General features: G+C 38.4%; 1 protein-coding gene across 1 annotated transcript in view; it reads left to right on the top strand.

The window, feature by feature from the left end:
* Window positions 1-21,378, top strand: part of LOC126188412 (methyl farnesoate epoxidase-like) — a 162,028-nt gene that overhangs the window by 120,601 nt on the left and 20,049 nt on the right. Inside the window, exon 7 of the mRNA XM_049930015.1 lies at window positions 21,047-21,164. Within this exon, the coding sequence (XP_049785972.1) occupies window positions 21,047-21,164 (118 nt within the window). The remainder of the gene's footprint in view (window positions 1-21,046; window positions 21,165-21,378) is intronic.

Here is a 21,378-nt window from a genome sequence, read left to right as displayed (position 1 = left end):
GAATGTACCGACGATTTCCATGAGATACCTTCTTGGTATCAGCAACAATGTCGACGCTGAAATACGATTTATCCTCTCACCGAACAGCGAGGATGGATGAGTTAAAAGTGGAATTAAGAGGAACAGAAAAGGACCAAATCCTCTCTGGTTAAACAAGTGGCCTAATAAGGGTTTTGGCCTAGGATGCCAATCGTCGAACTCGGCTGTGATCCCTGCCTTGCACAGTCGGTTGAAGAACTGAGGGCTTCATGCAAGAAAAAAAATGTGGTGTGAATATGAAGTGATTAGTGCGAAGTGTTTCTAAGACAACCTATAAACAAATGTGGAATTTAGTTAAGGGCATTTTGTCTAGGCCCATTAATTCAAATATTGTAGAATGTATGTACTGAATTGTTGAGTGAATCTGAGAGTGAGTGTATTCGCCAAAACAAATACCCTCTCCTGAAAACTGTTCTGTCTGGAACCCTCTTTAAGACATCACAGTCTGGGGGGCCGTGTAACATTTCGGGTCAAGATAGCTGTAACGGAAATTGAATAGAATAGCGTAAAGTTATCATTAAAAACGCACGCCGCGCGATTTGTGACGATTTGGTTGGTCATAATAGTAGTAACATGCTTTTGAATACAATTAAAATATAACGGCGATACCTGTTTAGTGTTATTGGAAATAATATGTAGTAAATTAATGAGTAAGGTAGCCGATCCTATAAGAAGAGGTGAAATTGGGCATTTTAAGGTGTTTTGCTTTATGTCGACTAAGCCGACGATATGGCGTCTTTTTTTTCGTTTACTCTTAAAAAAAAAAACAAGTAACGAAGTGCTAATTGTGCGTTGTGAGAAATATAGGGGCGAATTTTAAATAGCTACAGTGTATAATCAGACTAACAAATGGACATTCAGTTACGCGAAATAGCGGACAGCGAAGTGTGGTCATTAAATTGAGTACACCTACAGGGCGGTCAATTCCGGGATAAGTCTATTCGCATCTCACGAGCGACGCGGTATTGAGACCGTTTTTTTTCTTATTATATCACGGACAGCGGGCTTCAATTTATAAAAAGGAGAAAAGCTGTATCATTATCATTGACTGTTGGTGTTAAGCAACCAAAACTGTTCATCAAAGGGTTTCGGTGAATGAGTGGTGAATGCGAAATGAAACTGTGAACGAAGTTATGTTAAATAAAGCAGAAGAGACAGGACAGTTTGATCGTATCTGTTATTATTCCATAAACCGTAACATTTCTTCTCGTTGTACGATGCCCTTATAGACGATCGTTATGACCATTTGCTTTGAAGGGATCTCGTTACGAGTTAAGTTTTGGGGACCTGGTCAACAGGGGATAGTTCGTAGATCTTAACTACTGCAGCTATTCTGGAATCAGGTGCTACCGTGACCGTTGTGTGTAGTCAATGGCTTAAGGTCATCATATCTCATGCTCTAAGATCGACGCGCCTTTCCTTTTGGTATAACGGTGTCTCACAGTAACAACGACAACGCCGACGGCGAAGGAAGATACGGTAGAACATCTCCTGTTTTGGCAATATGACTAGGTGCTGGGTTTTAACAAAACAAATTGGCAGAAGCTCCACGAGCCGCAGCCATTGGTTCGAGACCAGGCTGTGCTTCCTGTTTGCATTAAGTCCTTCACGGGACTTGGTGTCACAGTCATGCCGATCTCCTGTCCACTCCTGCTACCTCTTACGCTGAGTTTCTTGTGGATCTCGACGCAACAACACCAGCTACCAGCGGACAGCTTTCCGAGGCAGCAATTTGTACCACATGCACAGCCACCTTCCTGTTTCATCGCAGTGACACGAGCAAGTTTACAAGTAGTGTATGCACTGTCACCGTGGTCGCCTGCAGAGCAGTGGGCGCCATCGCAGCAAAAGTCAGTGTGCTACTGATGTCAACGTCTGTGGCCTACATGCAACAAAATCCCGTTGGGCTACGATGTGGTGTAGAGATAAAGTGTAGTTTAATTCCTTTTTTTTGTTTTTGCCTGTAGTGTGTGCAGTATCCTTGTTTTCTAGTACAACGGCGGATGGGCTTTACACAAGTGTCTGAAACACGAGAAGCAACACTGAATGAAATGGTAGAAGCTTTGAGTGGACAGATATCTGCGTTGTTACAAATTACAACGCAACAGGGCAACATAATGAAGCATTGCATAGGCGAAAAGAGCAATGGGTAGCCGTTGGGAGCCAATAACCCCTTGATTCAGGAACAAATAAAACCCGGTTGAGTGTATCTACCCATTCCATCGATACAGAGGTAGGCAAACGAATATGTATCTGTCTTTATTGGTGATGTAAAAACTGCAACAAAATTGGGAAAATCGTCGGAAGAAACATAATTGAACATGGCCAAATTAAGGTTCCTGGATAACACAATGGCGTACGTAATGTGGAACGAGACCATCAGTAAGGCCCAAAAATGTGATGAACTGGCTAACGGTGTAACACAGCGCTATCGGAAGCAGAACAGCGCGACTTTCTTTAGGGAAAAGCTCAACGGACTATCGAAGAAGCACGGCAAATCAGTGGAATCATTCTCTGACAGGATTAGGAAAGTGAACTCGCAAACGTATGAACTAACGCAGAACACAGAAGCTGATAGAATGATACCGTGTGAGGCAGAGAATGGGGCTCTGGATCAGTTTCTAAGAGGTATTCTTGCCGATATGTCAAGGCCGGTCAGAAGGGAGAACCCAAGTGTCTTATTTGCTGCCATTAGGATTGCTACACAATTAGAGGAGGAGAGAGTGATCGTGGTGCTTTTTCTTCTGAAGCGAAGTGTTTCAAATAAGGGCGCACTGGCCACATCAGGAAACAATGTCGTCAGCCTCAATGTAATGAATGTGAGGAGGAGGGTCAAAAAGCTCGTGATTGTCAGAAGAAAGCACAGGATAAGCAGCGTCCTAATAATCAGTCGTTAAACGGGAATGGGGTGCCTCATTCGTCGGACGGCAGATTGCAGAAACGTATGCAGAGACAGAGCGTTGATTCCTACGCAAAGTAAACGGTACAGAACATTGATTTCTGTTGGACATAGGGGCTCAAGTGTCAGTAGGCAGTCTAGATCTCTTGGCCTTAAAGACACTATGGTTACCACAGTATAGATTACGTGAAGTAGGTGATAATCACCTGAAATGATTGGGAACAACGCTGTACAGTTTTAACATGGGAAAAAGCGTTTTCGAGAGCTTGTAGATTATTGTTTCGTGTTGGCAAGGGGTAGTGTGCGACCCTGAGACTCGACTTTCTTGTGAAACCTCACGCAAATTTTGACATTTTGCAGCGAAGAACTGAACTTCATGGGACATTTTTTTTCCTCAAGGTGCAATAGCTACAAGTGTTACACAGTCGCAAGGTTCACTGATCACGAAGGACACAGATTCTAAACATCAATTCGTTGGACTACGATACTGGAAGGTACAGGGGAGTTGATCTGGGTGAGCTTAGGTACGAGCCTATCTAAGGATTTACTGTATGTTGAAGACCCATTGGAAAATAACGAAGAATTAGGTAAATCACACTATTTTCTAGGCAGAAGTATAGAACACATCAGTGACGTAGACGGAGGTTTTATGATTCCAGTCAGTCTTGATAAATTTGGCATGGACGAAGTGAGTCTGCAAAGGGTTTAATAAATGCTAATTTAGATGTTTTGAAGAAAGTTGACATAGATAGGTCACGTGAAGACCTCTGCCGCAAGTAAACCATCTGCATTAGTTGAGAAAGTGAAACGCTTGCAGGGGGATGATAGAGAAGCAAAGGAAGGTTCATTACTGCAGTGCATGGATATGTTTGATCCGAGTGGTCTGTTAGCAGCAACGGTACTCACGCAACAGAGAATACCATCGTGGAATAATGTTCCACTGCGCAAGAACCTATATCAAGTTCCAAAGTGTATGCCACCAGTAATAGATGATTTATCGACCAGCAGCTAGCTCATGGTATTATTGAGTATAGTGGTAGTCCCTGAAGGCATCCGTAATTTTAGTCTTGAAAAAGTCACCAGATGACCCCAAAAGATACAGATTTAGCTGTGACTGCTGATACCTCAACACATGAAAGATAATTAATGCATATCAAATACGCTATTTCGCGTAACTGAATGTCCATTTGTTAGTCTGATTATACACTGTAGCTATTTAAAATTCGCCCCTATATTTCTCACAACGCACAATTAGCACTTCGTTACTTGTTTTTTTTTAAGAGTAAACGAAAAAAAAGACGCCATATCGTCGGCTTAGTCGACATAAAGCAAAACACCTTAATATGCCCAATTTCACCTCTTCTTATAGGATCGGCTACCTTACTCATTAATTTACTTCATATTATTTCCAATAACACTAAACAGGTATCGCCGTTATATTTTAATTGTATTCAAAAGCATGTTACTACTATTATGACCAACCAAATCGTCACAAATCGCGCGGCGTGCGTTTTTAATGATAACTTTACGCTATTCAATTAAATCGCGCGGCGTGCGTTTTAAATGATAACTTTACGCTATTCGATTTCCGTTACAGCTATCTTGACTCGTAATGTTAGAATGTGACCTCATGTGGTGACACCACTTCACTCGCTACACGGTTATAATGGTGCAGTGCCATTTACCACTAAGCTCTGCTATCCTCTCTGTGCAGTCCACTGGCACATCTGTTACTGTAACACACATGGCGCCACATTTTCAGCAAATGACCCACAACTGTTGAAGCAGTGCACCATGATGCTTACATTCTGCTTTTTCTTACTATTTGTTAAAGATTAACAATTTTCTGACCAAATACTGAGTTGTGGCGGTACACTGCTACACTGCCCTCCCATATTGAGAAGACTCTGTCCTCTGGGTCTTATCCCAGTCCAAGAACTCTCCTGTAATTACGTCCACTCGTAATCCATAAAACTAGTGCCTAACACTAAACTGGATACTCTTAACCAGTATGCAAATTAGTGTCCTCATCCATGACTTCATAAATTTCCCTTTCATTCATTGTTTGTGGCATCCAGTCTATGGGATCTGGAATTAGGTCAGAGTCACCTTTCTGCATGGTCTGTCATTTCAAATACGTAAGAACTAGGCACATCTAAATCAGAGTCACCACAGCACTAGGAAGTGCCGTGCTCAAAGTCGCGATTTCTTGACGTTTACCATCCTGGTACTGTTTTGCGTGCTGAAACAATTGTTCTGGAGTGATGTGACCCTCCTGAGCTGCCAACATTCAGCTTAGTGAATGGTCAAGGTTAAGTTCTCTGGTGCTGTTAAGGTAGGTGAGGTTTTTTTCGGACAACATCTCTATAGGTTCACATGGCCAGTATACCTGTATAGTCAGGGTGATTTGTGCTCCACTAAAAGCAAAGACTAGTTTTTCACATCTCTTAATCACAATGACATCACATCCCAAGTACTATGTGTTGTACAATGATATAATATTGATCATACATTCACTGACATAGGTGGATACTGTCCAAAAAATGTTTTGTGAAAAGAGTTAGTAGTAAGGAAGTAACAAACTAAAACGTAATGCCTGATATGGTAGTTTTACTTCATGAACAGCGAAAATGTTGTACACAATAAACGTTTTTCCGTTCATGATCTGGTGAGAGGTGTCAGCTAGAAAAAGAAATGGAAGGTTTCGACTTTTATATAAAATTTGTTGGAAATGCATAAGTGCTTTCTTTCTCTAATACTCAATGAATATAGTCTGGATATTAGTAAGCAGTGAAGTACATTGTCCCAAGACATATATACAGTTTCAAATTATAATACTTGCCTCACTGCGTCAAACCTTTAACACAAGAATGTAAATCTTACTGAACCAATTATTACAGTATTGTAAATTTTTAAATTAGTCAATAATTTTATGATACACAGAAACTCAAATCTTTGTTACCCTCGAGACTGTTTTGTATGCAACCTGTAAATGGGAGCAGTAATGTTATAACCATTCATGTCTACCTAGCGTAGCCCCACTACTCTCTATCAATGAGTTTTCACATATCTTTATCACAATGACATCACATGCCGAGAACTATGTGTTGTACAATGATATAATATTGATCATACATTCACTGACATAGGTGGATTCTGTCCGAAAAATGTTTTGTGAAGAGAGTTAGTGGTAAGGAAGTAATAAACTAAAACGTCATGCCACTATCAGTCAAAAGTCATGGTCTCTTCCCCCTCGCCCTATCATCAGCCAATCATAGCACAGTATTAAAAATGAAATACCAAATCAAAAATCCAAGATGGAGGAAAGAGCCCAATTTTATTGGTGGGAAATCATAAACTGTCTCCAATTCACCTCTATTCTATATTCTAACCAATCATAATGTAGTAGTGAAATGAACAAAGTCCAAACCAATCGTTCTTTATACCACACCTCTTCCTCTTTGTAACCAATAAGAGCATATTATTAAAATATGTATGAAAGGGCGTCCAGTTATATTATTTCCAAAAGACATTTTAAGCCTTATCCATTCCCCTTCCCCTCTTCCCTAACACCAACGAATCCACAAAATTTCAACTATGTCTGTTGTGCTTTACACCACTCCCCCACCTCCTTGCAACCAATCAGAGCATAGCATTAAAAATTGTGTCAGATATGCAGTAAAAAGATCATGTAAACAAATGTTCTTGAAAGTCAAAGATAATCATTATTTCTGGGATAAAAATCAAGCAACATTATTTCGATACAGACCAATTGTTTGCTTTCTATGGTACTCCCCTACTACCTATCTCCACCAGTCAGACTGTAGTGTTAAAATGGAGTGTGAAAAAGCCGTCAAGTTGCATTAATTCGCTATGAAAGCAAAGATACTTATGTACACATACACAACTCTGTTTTTAATCAGCATTGTATTAAAATGATGCTTCACATTGGAATAAATCATCATTAAAGCGAAAGAGCCAGTTACATTGAAGTCCCATCTGCACTGTGCTCAAAAGTATCCAAATGATCTGAATTATTTGCCAAAAATGTGTCACACACTTCGTTTTGCTTTCCTGCATTTAGAGCAATTACAACACAGCATCAAAATGACCTCAACTATTAGTAAGAGAAATACTTCACACACTACCCCTCTCCTCCTCCAAACAGAACCTAGTATTTTAGATATGATTAAAATGAAAGGGCCAGTTACAGTTTATCCCATCCAGGCTGTACTCAAAAATATTCAAAATAATTACCAAAAATACATCAAAGTATCAGAATTGCATAAAATAACGAGCTGTGTTTGCATTACTGACTTCAAAAAATCTTTAATCTACTAGCTTACAAACTGTATCACTAAATTTCGTTCAAATCTATATATCATTCACTATGAAATATTGGTAGGAGTATACAACAAATTCTCCATAAATGATTAAAAACCAATGTTTGCTTATTTCGTTCAAATCTATATATCATTCACTATGAAATATTGGTAGGAGTATACAACAACTTCTCCATAAATAATTAAAAACCAATGTTTGCTTATTCAATGTAATTAACCAATTAGTAATATGTAGTTTAAAAACCAATGTTTGATAATTGTATATAATTAATAAATTAGTAATACTTAGTTTCTGAGGAAGAGTGTTACTTTAAATTCCATTCCCCAAATCCTGAGAACTCGAAATAAAATAGCTGATTTATGTTTTCATTACTTACTGTCACCAACAGATGGCTCCACTGGTAAAGCATTTAAACTTGGATCTGAGGACCACAAGTTGCTTACTGTCACCGACAAATGACAGCACTGCTGGAAACGCTATATAAACTATCCTTGTACCACACAACAGAGTCTCAAATTAATTTCTTTTTTCACATTGATGATGCTTGTCAGGTGTTGCAACATTCCTTACAAGTCTAAATAGCTGCAAAAACACAACTGAAACACAAAAAAGTGCATCATTTATGTAAAATAACATTATTTTCCACATACACACATAGTTGTCACAATTGTGCCTAGAACGGGGTTTTCAACTCTAAATTAAGTACTCCAATGCTATTTCCATGCCAAAGGGTACTTACAAAGAACATGATCAACTAGCAGTTGACCATCTAGAAGTTACACCCAAGTGGTCAATACCGAAAATTATCCTGAAAATGTTTGTAGCCTCAGAAAATACGTGGTAGCTACAGTACTATCCTGATCACGGAAGCATACAAACAAATAGACAATCTGAATGTAATTAATTAAGCCTACTTTTGATACAAGTCACAATACATCCTCAAATGAATTACATACATATCTAAATTGTTCTCAAGCACCATTTTAGAAGGGATAAAGGTAATGTATCACTATAAAAACATATAATCGAAGACAATTACTGCTTTTATTGCAAATGATGCAGGCCTATTAGATGTTATATGTGCACTAAAAATTCTTGCTGAAGTTTGCAATGTTTACCAATCAGAACTATGGTGTCACAGCCCTCTAAAAGACTTATAGAGTCTATTTCCTATAATCAACTATTAAATAACACCATCATCTACTAAAATTACACCACACACACAAAAAGGTTTAATTATTTCGGATCGTCATAACACTATGCATTCTTACACACATACAACATAGCCAAACGACAAACAAAATGAGAAAACACCATATCAGGAATGAGGGATGGTAGAGGATGTTCAATTTTAGGAAGGAAGAAGTTGTTTTATTGCGATATATCACTTAAAATGTAGAACGACATGCTTTACTTATACACAGTGATGAGACGAGCAAGGGTTGTAACAGAGTGTTGTAACATCTCTAGAGACAATGTCAGAGTCTATATCGAGAAAATAAATAAAATTATGATCATTTATTGCGTTATAAATAAGATTTCACACACTTGCTAGTAAATTCAAAATTTTCAAATTTAAATTGGCTGTATCATTCATTACAATTAATAGAGTTAGCTTATGGCCACTAATGATAAAAACTGTTAGCTATGCAGCACTCGTTTTTGATGAAGTTCAATAGGTGCATCACACTTGCAAGTTCTGTGTTCCTCCAAAGTAAATTTTTGCTCTTCTAAAGTGCCTGTACAACAGGCAATATCACTACAAAAATTACAGCGAAACAAAATTGTAGTTTCCAAATATTTTGCACACTTTGAAAGCATAATAAGTTTTCAAATAATCATATCTGCACCTCACTTGTGTGTTTATAGCTCAATAATATATCCACAACATTAAATTCATCTAAATCACTACTACAATGTAACTTACAGCCAATAATTAGGAAAGTAAACGATGACAACCGTAGAAAAAGCACTTCATCTTACGCCTTGGAATGTATAGTAAATGTCTACCACCTTCGCAGTGCAAAACGCTTTGCTCTTACAGAGTGGAAAACTGCATCCCCTCTGTAATAGAGTATAATGTTATTTCCCAATGAAACTAATCACCACAAATTTTCGTCCTTCTATAATATATAGGGCAATGTCGTTGCCTCATTACTGAGAGAGAGGGCTTAATTCATCATCATTGTGTTCTATGCACTAAGTAAATAACTCTGTAGCCAGATGATTAGCTTTGTAAAATATGGTGCTGAGGGATATGGTTCCATCCCTGGTATCTCCTCAGGTTTATTATTGGCTAGGGAGGTGTAGAACTGATTGCACAGCTTAGAAAGGTCTGGAACGTGGCTACACAGGAATCTGCAATGTTTACAGCTGCAATGTAATAGAAATTTTGAAGGATCTTGATACATTTGAGGAGCAATTTTATACACTTTAGAGGAACGCTTATATAGTTCACAGATACTTTGATACATTTTTGGGGCAAGTTGATACACTTTTGGTGCCACCTGGCACAGTTTGTGGGGTAATTTGACACACTTTGGTGGCTGTTGATAATCTGTTGAGGTGCATTGATACACATTTGGGGCAATTTAATACAGTATGAGGGCTAATTTGATACACTTTTGGGAGTTGTGGATGGGAAAAATTAACACACATGGGGGGGTGGGGGGGGGGGTAAATCGATACACCTTTGGGAATAATTTGATGTAGTTTGAGAGACAGGTTGATGTAAGTTTATGGGTTGTTGACACAGAGCAAAAAACATCAAAAAATTCCATACAGTATTGCGAAATTTGCTTCATCATCTCTCCTATTTATACATCAAAATAAATTTTCTGTGTCTCTCTCTCTCTTTGCAGTGCTGATCACAGTGCTATAAGGTTTGGCTTGGTAGATCTCAACTTGCTGTTGCATGTAAAACAAGTGTCAACTCGCTTAGTCAGCATCATGCTGACATACACATGTGAATTGACATGAGTGAAATGCACAAAGAATAAGGTGTTTGGGGAGTGGTGGGACCAGACTTTGAATAAACATCATTCAAAGTATAAGAAGATTTATTTAAGAAAACCAGTTCTGCACATTATAGCAATTAAATTCGAAAAGATGTCCAAATAATTGGGTTTTATAATTATATGAATGTAGGTATGACTTCAACCTGGCACCAGTTCACAATACTGGATGGGCCACTCTAGAGGATACGGCCAAGTAGCACAATCTTTCTTAAACATGGAACTGAAATACATTTAACAAACAAGTTCGTAAGTTATTTGAGCCCACATATAAGAACAAGAACAATTTAAAACAGTAATGTTTTCATGGAACCCCCTCATATTGTCTATTTAGGATGGTAATGGCGCGGCTATTTGCCAGATTTAACTTTTCCTCTGGACTACGAGACCAAGACTTCACCTTACTAGCCTTATACACTTGTAAAAAGGCTAGGAACTTTACATGCTCACCATCATGTGGTATGATGCACAATGCCCTTTTTTAGCAACCCTAAGTCTAACTCTATGCGATATTCATAGGAATTGACATGACTCAACCTCCCACCTTAAAGCAACACACTCTAGGGGGTGGGGTTTACGAAATTTTAAGCGTGAGGACTAGCCTTAATATACCTTAGGTGAACTCAGCTGTGTTCCCCATAGACTGGTTCTCAACGAGAGGGCTGTCTGGGGTGTGGATATTTGTAATCGTACAAGGTTCCACATAATCGGGAATCAGTTACTAGAAATTTTGCTATCAACTTTCCATTGTTTACTGAAATTCTTAATAAAAACTACGTTTCTGATATTCAATTTGGTTGGGCACTTCCCCTGGTTGTATCACTCTGCCTTCCTCCGATGTGTATGGTCATTATTAATCTTCGCGCAGATCCTATCATCTTGAGTGCCTTCACGAGCCACGTGCTCCAGACAGAGGTCGTTCACTGACCAAAGATTTGACGAGGGTAAATTGATAGGAAAAGCAACAATTAAAGCCGCCAGGATCATATTATGTGTTTTATGAGTGGTGGTGTTAAACTCTAGGTTAAAGCAAGGAATAGAACTGTCTAAGTTTGTTTCAACTCAAGAATGGAATATTTTAAAGTAGACTTAAACCTATGATTCATCCTCTCAGTGATGGGTAATAAAAGATGGTTGTCGAATGAGATATACTTAATTCTGAAAACAAAATCTCTTAAAGTCCCTTGAAACAAATGCAAGTGCAATGTCGCTCACTATGGACTTAGGCGTTCAAAATATGGAAAATATTTAATTAAAATGCCCAGCTATTATTCTAACATTAGGGATCATCAACAAAAAAACGTGAAAAGGCATCAGTGATGACGAGTTTATGTTTACTACCGTTTAGGGTACTAGAGAGTGGAGAGTGGCCCTACATAATCAACAAATACAGCCCAGGTAGTATAAAGGAATGTTTGTATTGGCAAACTTACAAGCTTCAAACTGATTCACCAACTTTCTCACATATTTGTTCAATGGTGGCCAATTGAGGCAGTCCTTAGTCTTCTGGATTGTCTTATATATTCCCATATGTCTGGCAAGCACAGGCTTTTGAAAATATTTTGAATCTTCTGGCACCAACGCCCAAAGAAGATAAATTTTCGACCTGTTATCCTCACAAGTAAGAAAACAGAACAAGCCTTTCTGAAGCTGGTAATCAGGCACTTCCTCCCCAACGGCAGATGTTTGTTTCAACTCTTGAAGTTTGGGTCTTGTTCTTGCCTTTCCTCGAGATCTCCACATAAAAAGCGTATTTGAGCAAATACCATGGTAACCAGGCCCTACCTTCAATGTTTTCAGGGTTACCAGGACCGTCAAAGTCCTCCTCAAGTATGTGGCTTAGAGCATCAACCACCGGATTTCAGATCCTTTCATACGTTTGACAGATAAACGAAGTGCTGAAATATCGATGGTATGAAAGGCCATGTGTCCTCTTTTACGTGGTCGAGCAAGGACGCAGCTCAAAGCTTGATTATCAGTGTGAATGGTAAATTCTCGACGCTCATGATAGAAATTGAATGTTTCTGGCGCAAAAAACACCTCCATCTCATAGAATAAATATTTTACCTTATCAGTAGACAAAGCCCTGGAAGTGTACGTAGTATGACATCTGTCATCGTTTGGTTTCTGCGGAAAAACTGCCACGACACCTGAATTAGGGGCAGCATTACGAATACCCGATCGAAATCTGGAATCGTCAGAACGGGTATATTATTTGATGCCGATCTCAGTATGTCACAGGATGCCTGCTGGATTGCTGTCCATTGAAATGCCTGCGCTTTCTTATGTAAGTGCTTCAAAGGTTTGGCCAGCTGAGAAAGTCCAGGTATGAACTTTCTAAAAAAATTCACTATTCCCTTCTTATCCTTGGGTGGTCAAAACTTCTGTATCGCCTAAGTTCTCTCCTGGTCTACCTGGACCCCTATGGCCAACACTAAGTGTCCTCAAGGACCAGATTAACGTAGATGGATTTACAGCAAGACTAGCACTATACACAAACAGTCCAATGCTTGGTAGACATATTCCGTATGATTAGTAAATATATACATATATCAAAATTTTCCAATTAATGGTACTCGAATGCAAGATCTTTGGAAGGAGAGCCACTCCAGTACATAAGCTAACGAACGTAGTCGTACTCACATAAATTTCAATCGGTGCAAAAGATGGCAACATTTTTCGAATCCTCCGCCAATTTTTTGTGGTGAGCACCTGCACGAACCAAGTGAAGCAATTGTGGAGTCAGGCAAGGGAACCAATTCTAAAATAAGCTATTTATTTAGAGCCCTGGTCTGTACTTAGCGTAATTTGCCTACAGAACCAGGAAAAATGGCTCTGCAGAAGGTGAGGTCGATGGCCTAATCGCATCATCAGCTAATATCTGGTCAATCAAGTGGCACATATCTTCATTTTCGGCAGTAACAGCCGATAAGGGGCTGACGCATTGGTACCTGATCTGACAACTGTATCAAACATTTTATTATGTTCATTACCCATAGCTAATCGTTAAAAACATCACAAATCTCCCTCAGCTCCTGGAGCAATATATCGACGCCCGTCAGCAGCTGAAGGTATTAATATAATTCTAATAATTATGACATACAGTCCTTGTACATACTTTCGTCTATGAAGTTCTTATCACCAAAACACATATACAGCACCTTTCTCTGAAGTAAATCCGTAACGACTGCTGCTTAGGAGATCTTTAGAGAAGACATTATGCATAATTCTGTCAAATAATACACTGAAGCGCCAAAGAAACTAGTATAGTTACTCGTATTCATGTACAGAGATAAGTAAACAGGCGGAATACGGTGCTGCGGTCGGCAACGCCTGTATAAGGCAACAAGTGTCTGGCGCAGTGGCTAGATCAGTTACTGCTGCTGCAATGGTTGGTTATCAAGATTTAAGTGAGTGTGAACGTGGTGTTATAGTCGGTGCAAGATCGATGGGATACAGCATCTACGTACGACCATTCACGAGTGTACTGTGAATATCAGGACTCCGCTAAAACATCAAATTACCGACATCGCTGCGGCCCTAGAAAGATCCTGCAAGAACGGGGCCAACAACGACTGAAGAGAACCGTTCAACGTTACAGAAGTGCAATCCTCCCGCAAATTGCTGCCGATTCTAATACTGGGCCATCGACAAGTGTCAGCGTGCAAACCATTCAACTATACATCATCGATATGGGCTTGCAGAGCCAAAGGCCCACTCGTATACCCTTGATGACTGTCTGACACAAAGCTTTACACCTCATCTGGGCCCATAAACACTGTACAAAAATGTTGCCTGGTCGGACGGGTCTCATTTGAAATTGTATGGAGCGGATAGACGTTTACGGGTATGGAAACATCGTCATGCTCCATGGACCCTCCATGTTAGTAGGGGACTGTTCAAGATGGTGGAAGCTTTGTTACGGTGTGGGATGTGTGCGGTTAGAGTGAGATGGGACCCCTGATACATGTTGATGTCCATTGAACATTCCGACGGATTTGAGCAATTCCAGAAGGACAAAGTGACACCCCACGCGCCCAGAATTGCTACATATTGGCTCCAGAAATACTCTTCTCAGTTTAAACGCTTCCGCTGACCACCGAACTCCCCAGACTTGAACATTATTTTGAGCATATCTGGAATGCCTTGTAACGTGCTGTTCAGAAGAGATCTCAATGCCCTTGTAATCTTACGGATTTATGTACAGCCCTGCAGGACTGATGGTTTTCGAGTTTGTTTCACAATGTGATTCCTGTAACAGACAAAATAATGTAGGAAAAAGTAGAGCACCATTGCAAGAACTGCCAGAAACAAGTGGACAATTTGAACGACAAGACTAGGACCGTTACCTAAAACTAAAGATGGAAACAAATACATATTGACAATGTTATATCATTTTTGTAGATGCCTTCTTATGATAGCAATACCTGATCAGAGCGCTGAGACTATTGCTAAAGTTTTTGAAAAAAATGGATTCTTAAGTTTGGATCACCATTAAGTATAATTAGTGATCAAGGAATGAATTTTATGAGAAATTACTTAAACATACTTGTGAGCTCATGCAAATAACTCAATTAAGGACTACAGCAGCACACGCTGAAGGAAATGAAAGAGTCGAGCGACTCCACAGAACAATTATTAAAATGGTTAGCCATTGTGTGGGCAGCAAACACGACGATTGGGATATCTGTTTACCGTATTTGGTAAGTTGTTACAATGCCAAAATGCACAGCTCAACTGGCCTAAGTCCATATGAGATCGTCTACAGATGAAGAATGCATTCATCCTTGGATTTTGCACGGTTGACTGCCAGAATCAGCAACTAACACGTAAGGGATCTAGCACGCAAACTAAAGGAAGCATGGAGCGGAGTGAAACAGCGAAATCATCAATCCTTTCTTCAGCAAGCAAGGCAACACGACCGCCATGCAGCAGTGCCACCGTATCGAGCTGGAGATCTTGTGTATTTGAGCAACGTGGTGTTAAAGAAGAGTAAGGACAAAGTTCGAGAAGTTTTAGAAAGGACCATATCCAATCTTGGAGGTGTTGCCGCCAGTCACTCTTAAGCTCCAACAGGCCAAAGTTCGATTATCGTTCATGTCAGTCGTGTAAAGCCGTTTCTGGGTAGATTTCCTGTAGCATCGCAAGACGAGGAGGACCGACCGAGAGGCAGACCTGCTGTTCTCAAACCCTGAAAGCGAGAATCGCGTGGTCACAGTCCAGACTTGGAGGCCGAGTCATCGCCACGCTCCAAGCGATCCTGTTCCAGACACCCCTTCAATCTGTGTAAATGTGTACAGTGTGAGAGAGTGCAATGCGTGTGTTAATTTCGCCCATGTGCTTAGGTGAATGTGTTGTGAAAATTTAGTATTGAAGCTATTACACGAATGCACAAATGAAGCTAAACCTTTTATTCTACAGGTTACCACAAGCACTTAATTTATTTTATGTTCATTGTTAACTCTAGTATTTATAACTAATTAACCATGTTCATTTTTATTCTAATGTTTCTCTATGGTAGCATATTCTACTAATGCTGTAGTAATAGTACCACAGAGTAAAGGTGTTTTCTTTGAACCACGATCAGACACGGTAGTTTCAACAAGTAATGCAAAACTTGTACTCAAGTACAATCTGAGTGAAATTCAGCAACAGTTCAATTCTGTAAAGAAGCAAATTGATCTAAATCGTTCTGTTAAGGGTAATAATACAATTTTGGAAATGGTATAATAACTGGATCACAGCCGAAATGCAGGTACAGTCTACATTTGCTAATTATGAACAAGAGATTTACTGTTTTTTAAAGCTTTTGCCACATAAAACTTTAATTAGGCGTAAATGTGCCTGGTTTGATTTTCGAAGGAGTATCCTTCGTACTGTATTTGGTACTTCAACTAGTCAGGATCTACTGGAAGTTAGAGGCAAAATATTAGCTCTTGAACAACAGTCCAGTACAAATTCAACTAACCTCTCTAATGAAATAATCGTATTGAAGAATATGCAAAGAACCATTACTAACCACACTGTTTTTATTGAACAGATAGTAAAGCAATTTATCTCACATTTCCACGTAATTCGTAATGAAACGAACACAAATATCCAAGAACTATTCCAAGGATTAAATGCTTTGAGAGTACACTTACATTTAAACACTGTTTTGTTAAGGATTACTGATAGTTAATCAATGCTAGAATTGATGCCCTTAACTTAAAAACAGCCTTAGAAAGTAGTTCAAGTGATTGTTTGAGAAGTGTACTACTACATCCAGAACAGGTTTTACAGATCCTACTATCAATTGAACGAAAGCTAGATGCAACAATGATTTACTCTGTTAACTCTTACAGTTTATATGCTTACTACAAGTTAACCACCACACTCTCTTTAATGCCTGAAGATGAATTAACTGTTATTGCTTCTATAGCCATTGCTAGATCAAAGCATAATTTTGAAATGTATAAGACTTATACTCACCCTGTGAAACGGAGACAGGCAGGTATTTGTGTAAAGTACATACTAAATGATTATCTACTGATCAGCAAGGATCGAAGGTATTTTGTGTCGCTAAATGAAAACGATTTGCATATCTAAAACCGTAGTCATAAGTTAATTTGCCCTGAATCGGCAGTAATCTTAGATAATAGAGTGTACAGCTGTGAGAAAGACTTATTTATAAATCATCTGCTAAGAGATGATTGCCCTAGAATTTTAACACATTTTTATCATCAGTTTCTTAAATGACATTCTGAAGGTATAATTTTTTCATTTAACTCCACCCTTGATGTCACATTTACATGATACAACTGAGCTACCCTTTACACTCAAATTGAATAATAGTGGATTACTATTGAATGCCACACATTGTGATTTATCATGTGAACTATTTGATATGCCTAGTGTACTGCCAACTACATTTCATTCAACTGTACATTTGCCATTAATGAGAATTTTATCTGCTTATTACAATTATTCATACATATTAACATATGGAGAGCATTCCTTATCAAGTTTTTCTGAAGACAGTAATGTAATTAAGGGTATCCATGAAAATGTAATTTCATCCAATAATGAGTTAAACTTCACTGAAGCAGCAAACAGAATTAAGTCCTTCTATTCATCCAGTAATGTTAACACATACTTGATTGTCAGTACTGTGTTTTATTGCTTTTATTAATTTATATTTTGTCAACAGCATTTGTCATTTATGAAATTGTCATCCTGAAAGCTCGCTTCTCAGTACCGAAAGTTTTATGTCTGCATATAAAATACATGTTGCAATGTCTTCTGATGCAGTGAATTGCGAAATAAATTCATAACGCCCAGGAGGTCGTTTTGAGTCACCTATGGTTGCTCTTTTTCTCTGGGGAGAGTGGTGTAAGAATCTACAGGTTCGCCCATAGCCGTACACTATGTAACAAGTGCTCGACAGCCGACCTATCTTGAAATGCTGACAATTTGCTTGGTCAGTAGACGTGCGTCCAGATGCAGTGCGCCACAAGAGAGTAAGCTACTGGCCGCCATACGCAGCGCGCCATATAATTAGCGCGGCCTTGGGCGTGAATATGTCTCTTTTCTTAGCTCACCATGGAGCCTTTCGATACGACTGTAATTAGCCTTTGTTAGGATGTCAGACACAGTGATGACGGGTATGTGTAATGTGCATGTTTTATAGTCAGTCTTTTGTTAATAATCTGTTTATACTTACTTCTCGGTGTTCACGTATTCTGTACCTCAGGGACCCACTGCTTACGAATCCTGACAAATATTTCGTGCAATTATCATCTGGGGGTAACAACACAAACAACCTCCTTATAATACGAAAATTATTTTGAATATCTTGTATTGTGATAGCGTACATCACAGTTCACCTGAAACTTGTTTTTGTCATCCCTAAAAAAAACTATTCAGAGCACATGTATTGCGAAACGAGTGAAGAAATCCAAGAGCTGCAAAAACCACTCTACACAATTAATGTTAATCTACTTTACACGATAATCTTGCTATTCACTTTGGGTGAATAAAAACTTTATTTACTTTAAATTCCCTGCCTCATAAGGTAATTCATTATTAGGTAAACAGGCTCTATTTAACACGATCATTCTCAATTTCACATAAAAATGCATTAGCTTCTTTACGATATGTAGTAGGCTATAAGATATATGTTAGAGAATAAAGGTAGCTGCCTATTTTGCTAGACTGTTAGAGAGAAAATATTTCTGGCGACTGAAACTTTTCCTGGCCTATCACACAAAAGTTCAACAGATTCCTCTGGACAACAGTGAAAGCAACAGGAAAAATGAACGAATTGATGATAATAATAGAGGCACCATCATTTATACAGAACTTAGAATGTTGTACTGTGGAAATTTATTACTATACCACTTATCACAAATCTTTCAGAATCAACTTTATTTAAACTAATTCTTTGCTATGGAATACTGTGTAAGGGAAGGAGGAAAAGTTCAGTCAGCTTAAAAATTTAAATCATAACACTGTTTTAAGGAAAACAAATCTTGGAAACTGCAATTATGTGTTTCATGGTGAAACCAGTATAAGGCGTTAATTTACCATTTGCTAGCAACAGAGATAATAGAAAATTTAACAATGGTAGCAAAATTTAGTATTTTATTTCACACAACCAGAGACAAAAGTATAGTTCAGCTATAGGTGACTTGGCATCTGTGCCTGTAGGTGTCACCACATGTGTATGTAATTCTATTTTAAAAACAAGAGTATAATTCTTAGTTTTTGAATATAATTATTTTTGTGCATAAACTCCTAATCTGAGCATTGTGTAGCTTCTCACTGTGGAGTCTAACTCCGTAACGCAGTCTTGTTTTGACATACTCACTGAGTACAGCTTTTTTCAAATGAGAAATGTGGCTATTGAGGAGATGGCTATGTGGAACATGGTCATTAAGCTGAAGGAAAACGTCCCACAAAGCTGAGATAACTAATTTTTCAAAGGGTTTTTCACATTAAAAACCGACATTTGTCTAGTACTTGCTGGCATATTTTTCCCAGAAAACATCATCGTTGAATATAATGGACAAGCTACCATTGTTTTTCTGTTCAAGATACCTGAACTTGAAATACTAGAACATAATGAAATTTTGCGAAAGTGGCGCTTCATCATTTTGTTCCGTTTGCTAGCCAAATGCAGAATGAAAGGAACTGGATGAAGTAAGAAATCACATCATAGTTTTTACAATGGCAGTGCAATTAGCACTAGTAGCTCTTCAAATCTGAATGTTTCCAAAAATCTATGCCAAGCAGTTTCAAACTACTGGACTTGAGATTCGAGTACGTGTGCTGAGTATCCTCTCTCGTAACTACTACTACATCAGTTTTCTTGGGACTGACGCTTAGATACTGTTTTCTGAAGCAATTTTGCATAATGATCAGGGCCGTTGTTTTAACAGTAATACCAAATTTGCCAAGAATTACTAAGACTAAATCGTCTGAGTATCCTTGCTTGTTCTGCCAGCCACGACTCCTTACAGCAGTAAGAGCACTTTCAGTTGATCTTGATTCAGTATATGTTAGTCATAACGTCATACACAGGTAAAGATGAATATCGGCTATTAATTATACCTACAAAACCGGTTCTTGTTTTTCAGTGCACTAGTAATGTTCCACCAGTAGCTTCTTTTAGTGTAAGTAGTCAATTAATTGCTTGCTTTACGTATCAGTATCAGTGTAAATGGCAAAAGTCAAAAACTATAAGCGCTAATTTTGTGTAAAAACCGGACTTATGGATATAAATGGATTTCATTTCGTATAAAAACATAACAAAATAGTTCAGACGTATTTTTGATGAATTTACCAGGAAAGTAATGCTACCTGCCAAATGATATTTTGTCTCCTACTCCTGTGGAAGCGGTGAACTACAAGACAGCGCATCAAGAACAGATACTCACTGAAAAAGTGTAATATTGTTGCTTATAAAAAGAACTGTCAAAATGTTTCACCTGCTCATTTGTGAAATCGATAACCATTGCATTAATATTAGGAATTTCAGTGAAATGAGATTGATTGTCCTATTACTTGTGTAAAAGCAATACGACAATTCGTTTTGTTGTTAAAGTCATTGCTTGATTTCAGATAATGAGAAAAACTGTAATTGTCATTTCCACTCAATATAGCACGTAGTAATAGAAACTTGCCTATCTGTCCCTAGTCATGTGACTTATTGTCATTTTTTAGCATAATGACGTATTGCAAAGTCTGTGTCACGTATGGGTCATATTGTGTTACACGGAGCATTGCATTGTTTCAGCGACCTACGATAGGCTATTGCTGAAAGAGGTGCTTGTTCTTCCGAATTTTCGATATAAAATGTAATGCATCATTCTGTCATTTCTGCATCCATGTGAAGATCGAAAGTAGGAACCATGTTTGATCATCTTCGATGAAGCAATATCGGTCAAAAGAATTGAATATTGCAGACTGTCATTATCTTTCGTTTCGGGCCATGACGAACATGCGTTTTGAGAGTAGTGTTATTGTTTTGATGTGTACGACTCGAACTAGAACGCAAACTAAGAGACGTAATCGTCCTAAAGTTTGAAACATTTCTGCGCTGGCATTTTTAAAACAACGTTTTAATGCATTCTTTTATAAGAAGAATTTATGTGAATATGATTCATAAATAAACAAGACCTTGACCAATGTTTTTTATATAATTCACATAAAAGTGTTGTATGAAAATCAATGTCTATGAAATAATAACAGGAACATTTGTTATTTGTAGATTGGTTTACACCAGAGCTGCTCTTATGGAATCACAGAGAATGTGTTATGTCATACCAACACGTGGAATTCGACGGGTGCTAGAAGACACCACCCTACACGGCTGTAAACTGCCGAAGGTTAGTATAATATTGTGTCGCATTGAAAAAAATATAACGCAAACATGGGTAAAAATCTTATTGCTGAGAAATTTTCTCAGAGTATCAATTTTTTCCATATAAAATTCCGGGATTTCAATAGTTGACTTTTTATGTACAGATAGTTATTGTGACATCTGTTTCTGTAGACGTATATGGTCTGGCTAGCCAACGATAGTCTAGCGTTTACTGGACT

Source organism: Schistocerca cancellata, chromosome 5 (assembly GCF_023864275.1).
Source record: "Schistocerca cancellata isolate TAMUIC-IGC-003103 chromosome 5, iqSchCanc2.1, whole genome shotgun sequence".
NCBI lineage: Eukaryota > Metazoa > Arthropoda > Insecta > Orthoptera > Acrididae > Schistocerca > Schistocerca cancellata.
The sequence above is the reverse complement of the archived record's forward strand: the minus strand, read 5'-3'. Positions and strand labels throughout refer to the sequence as shown.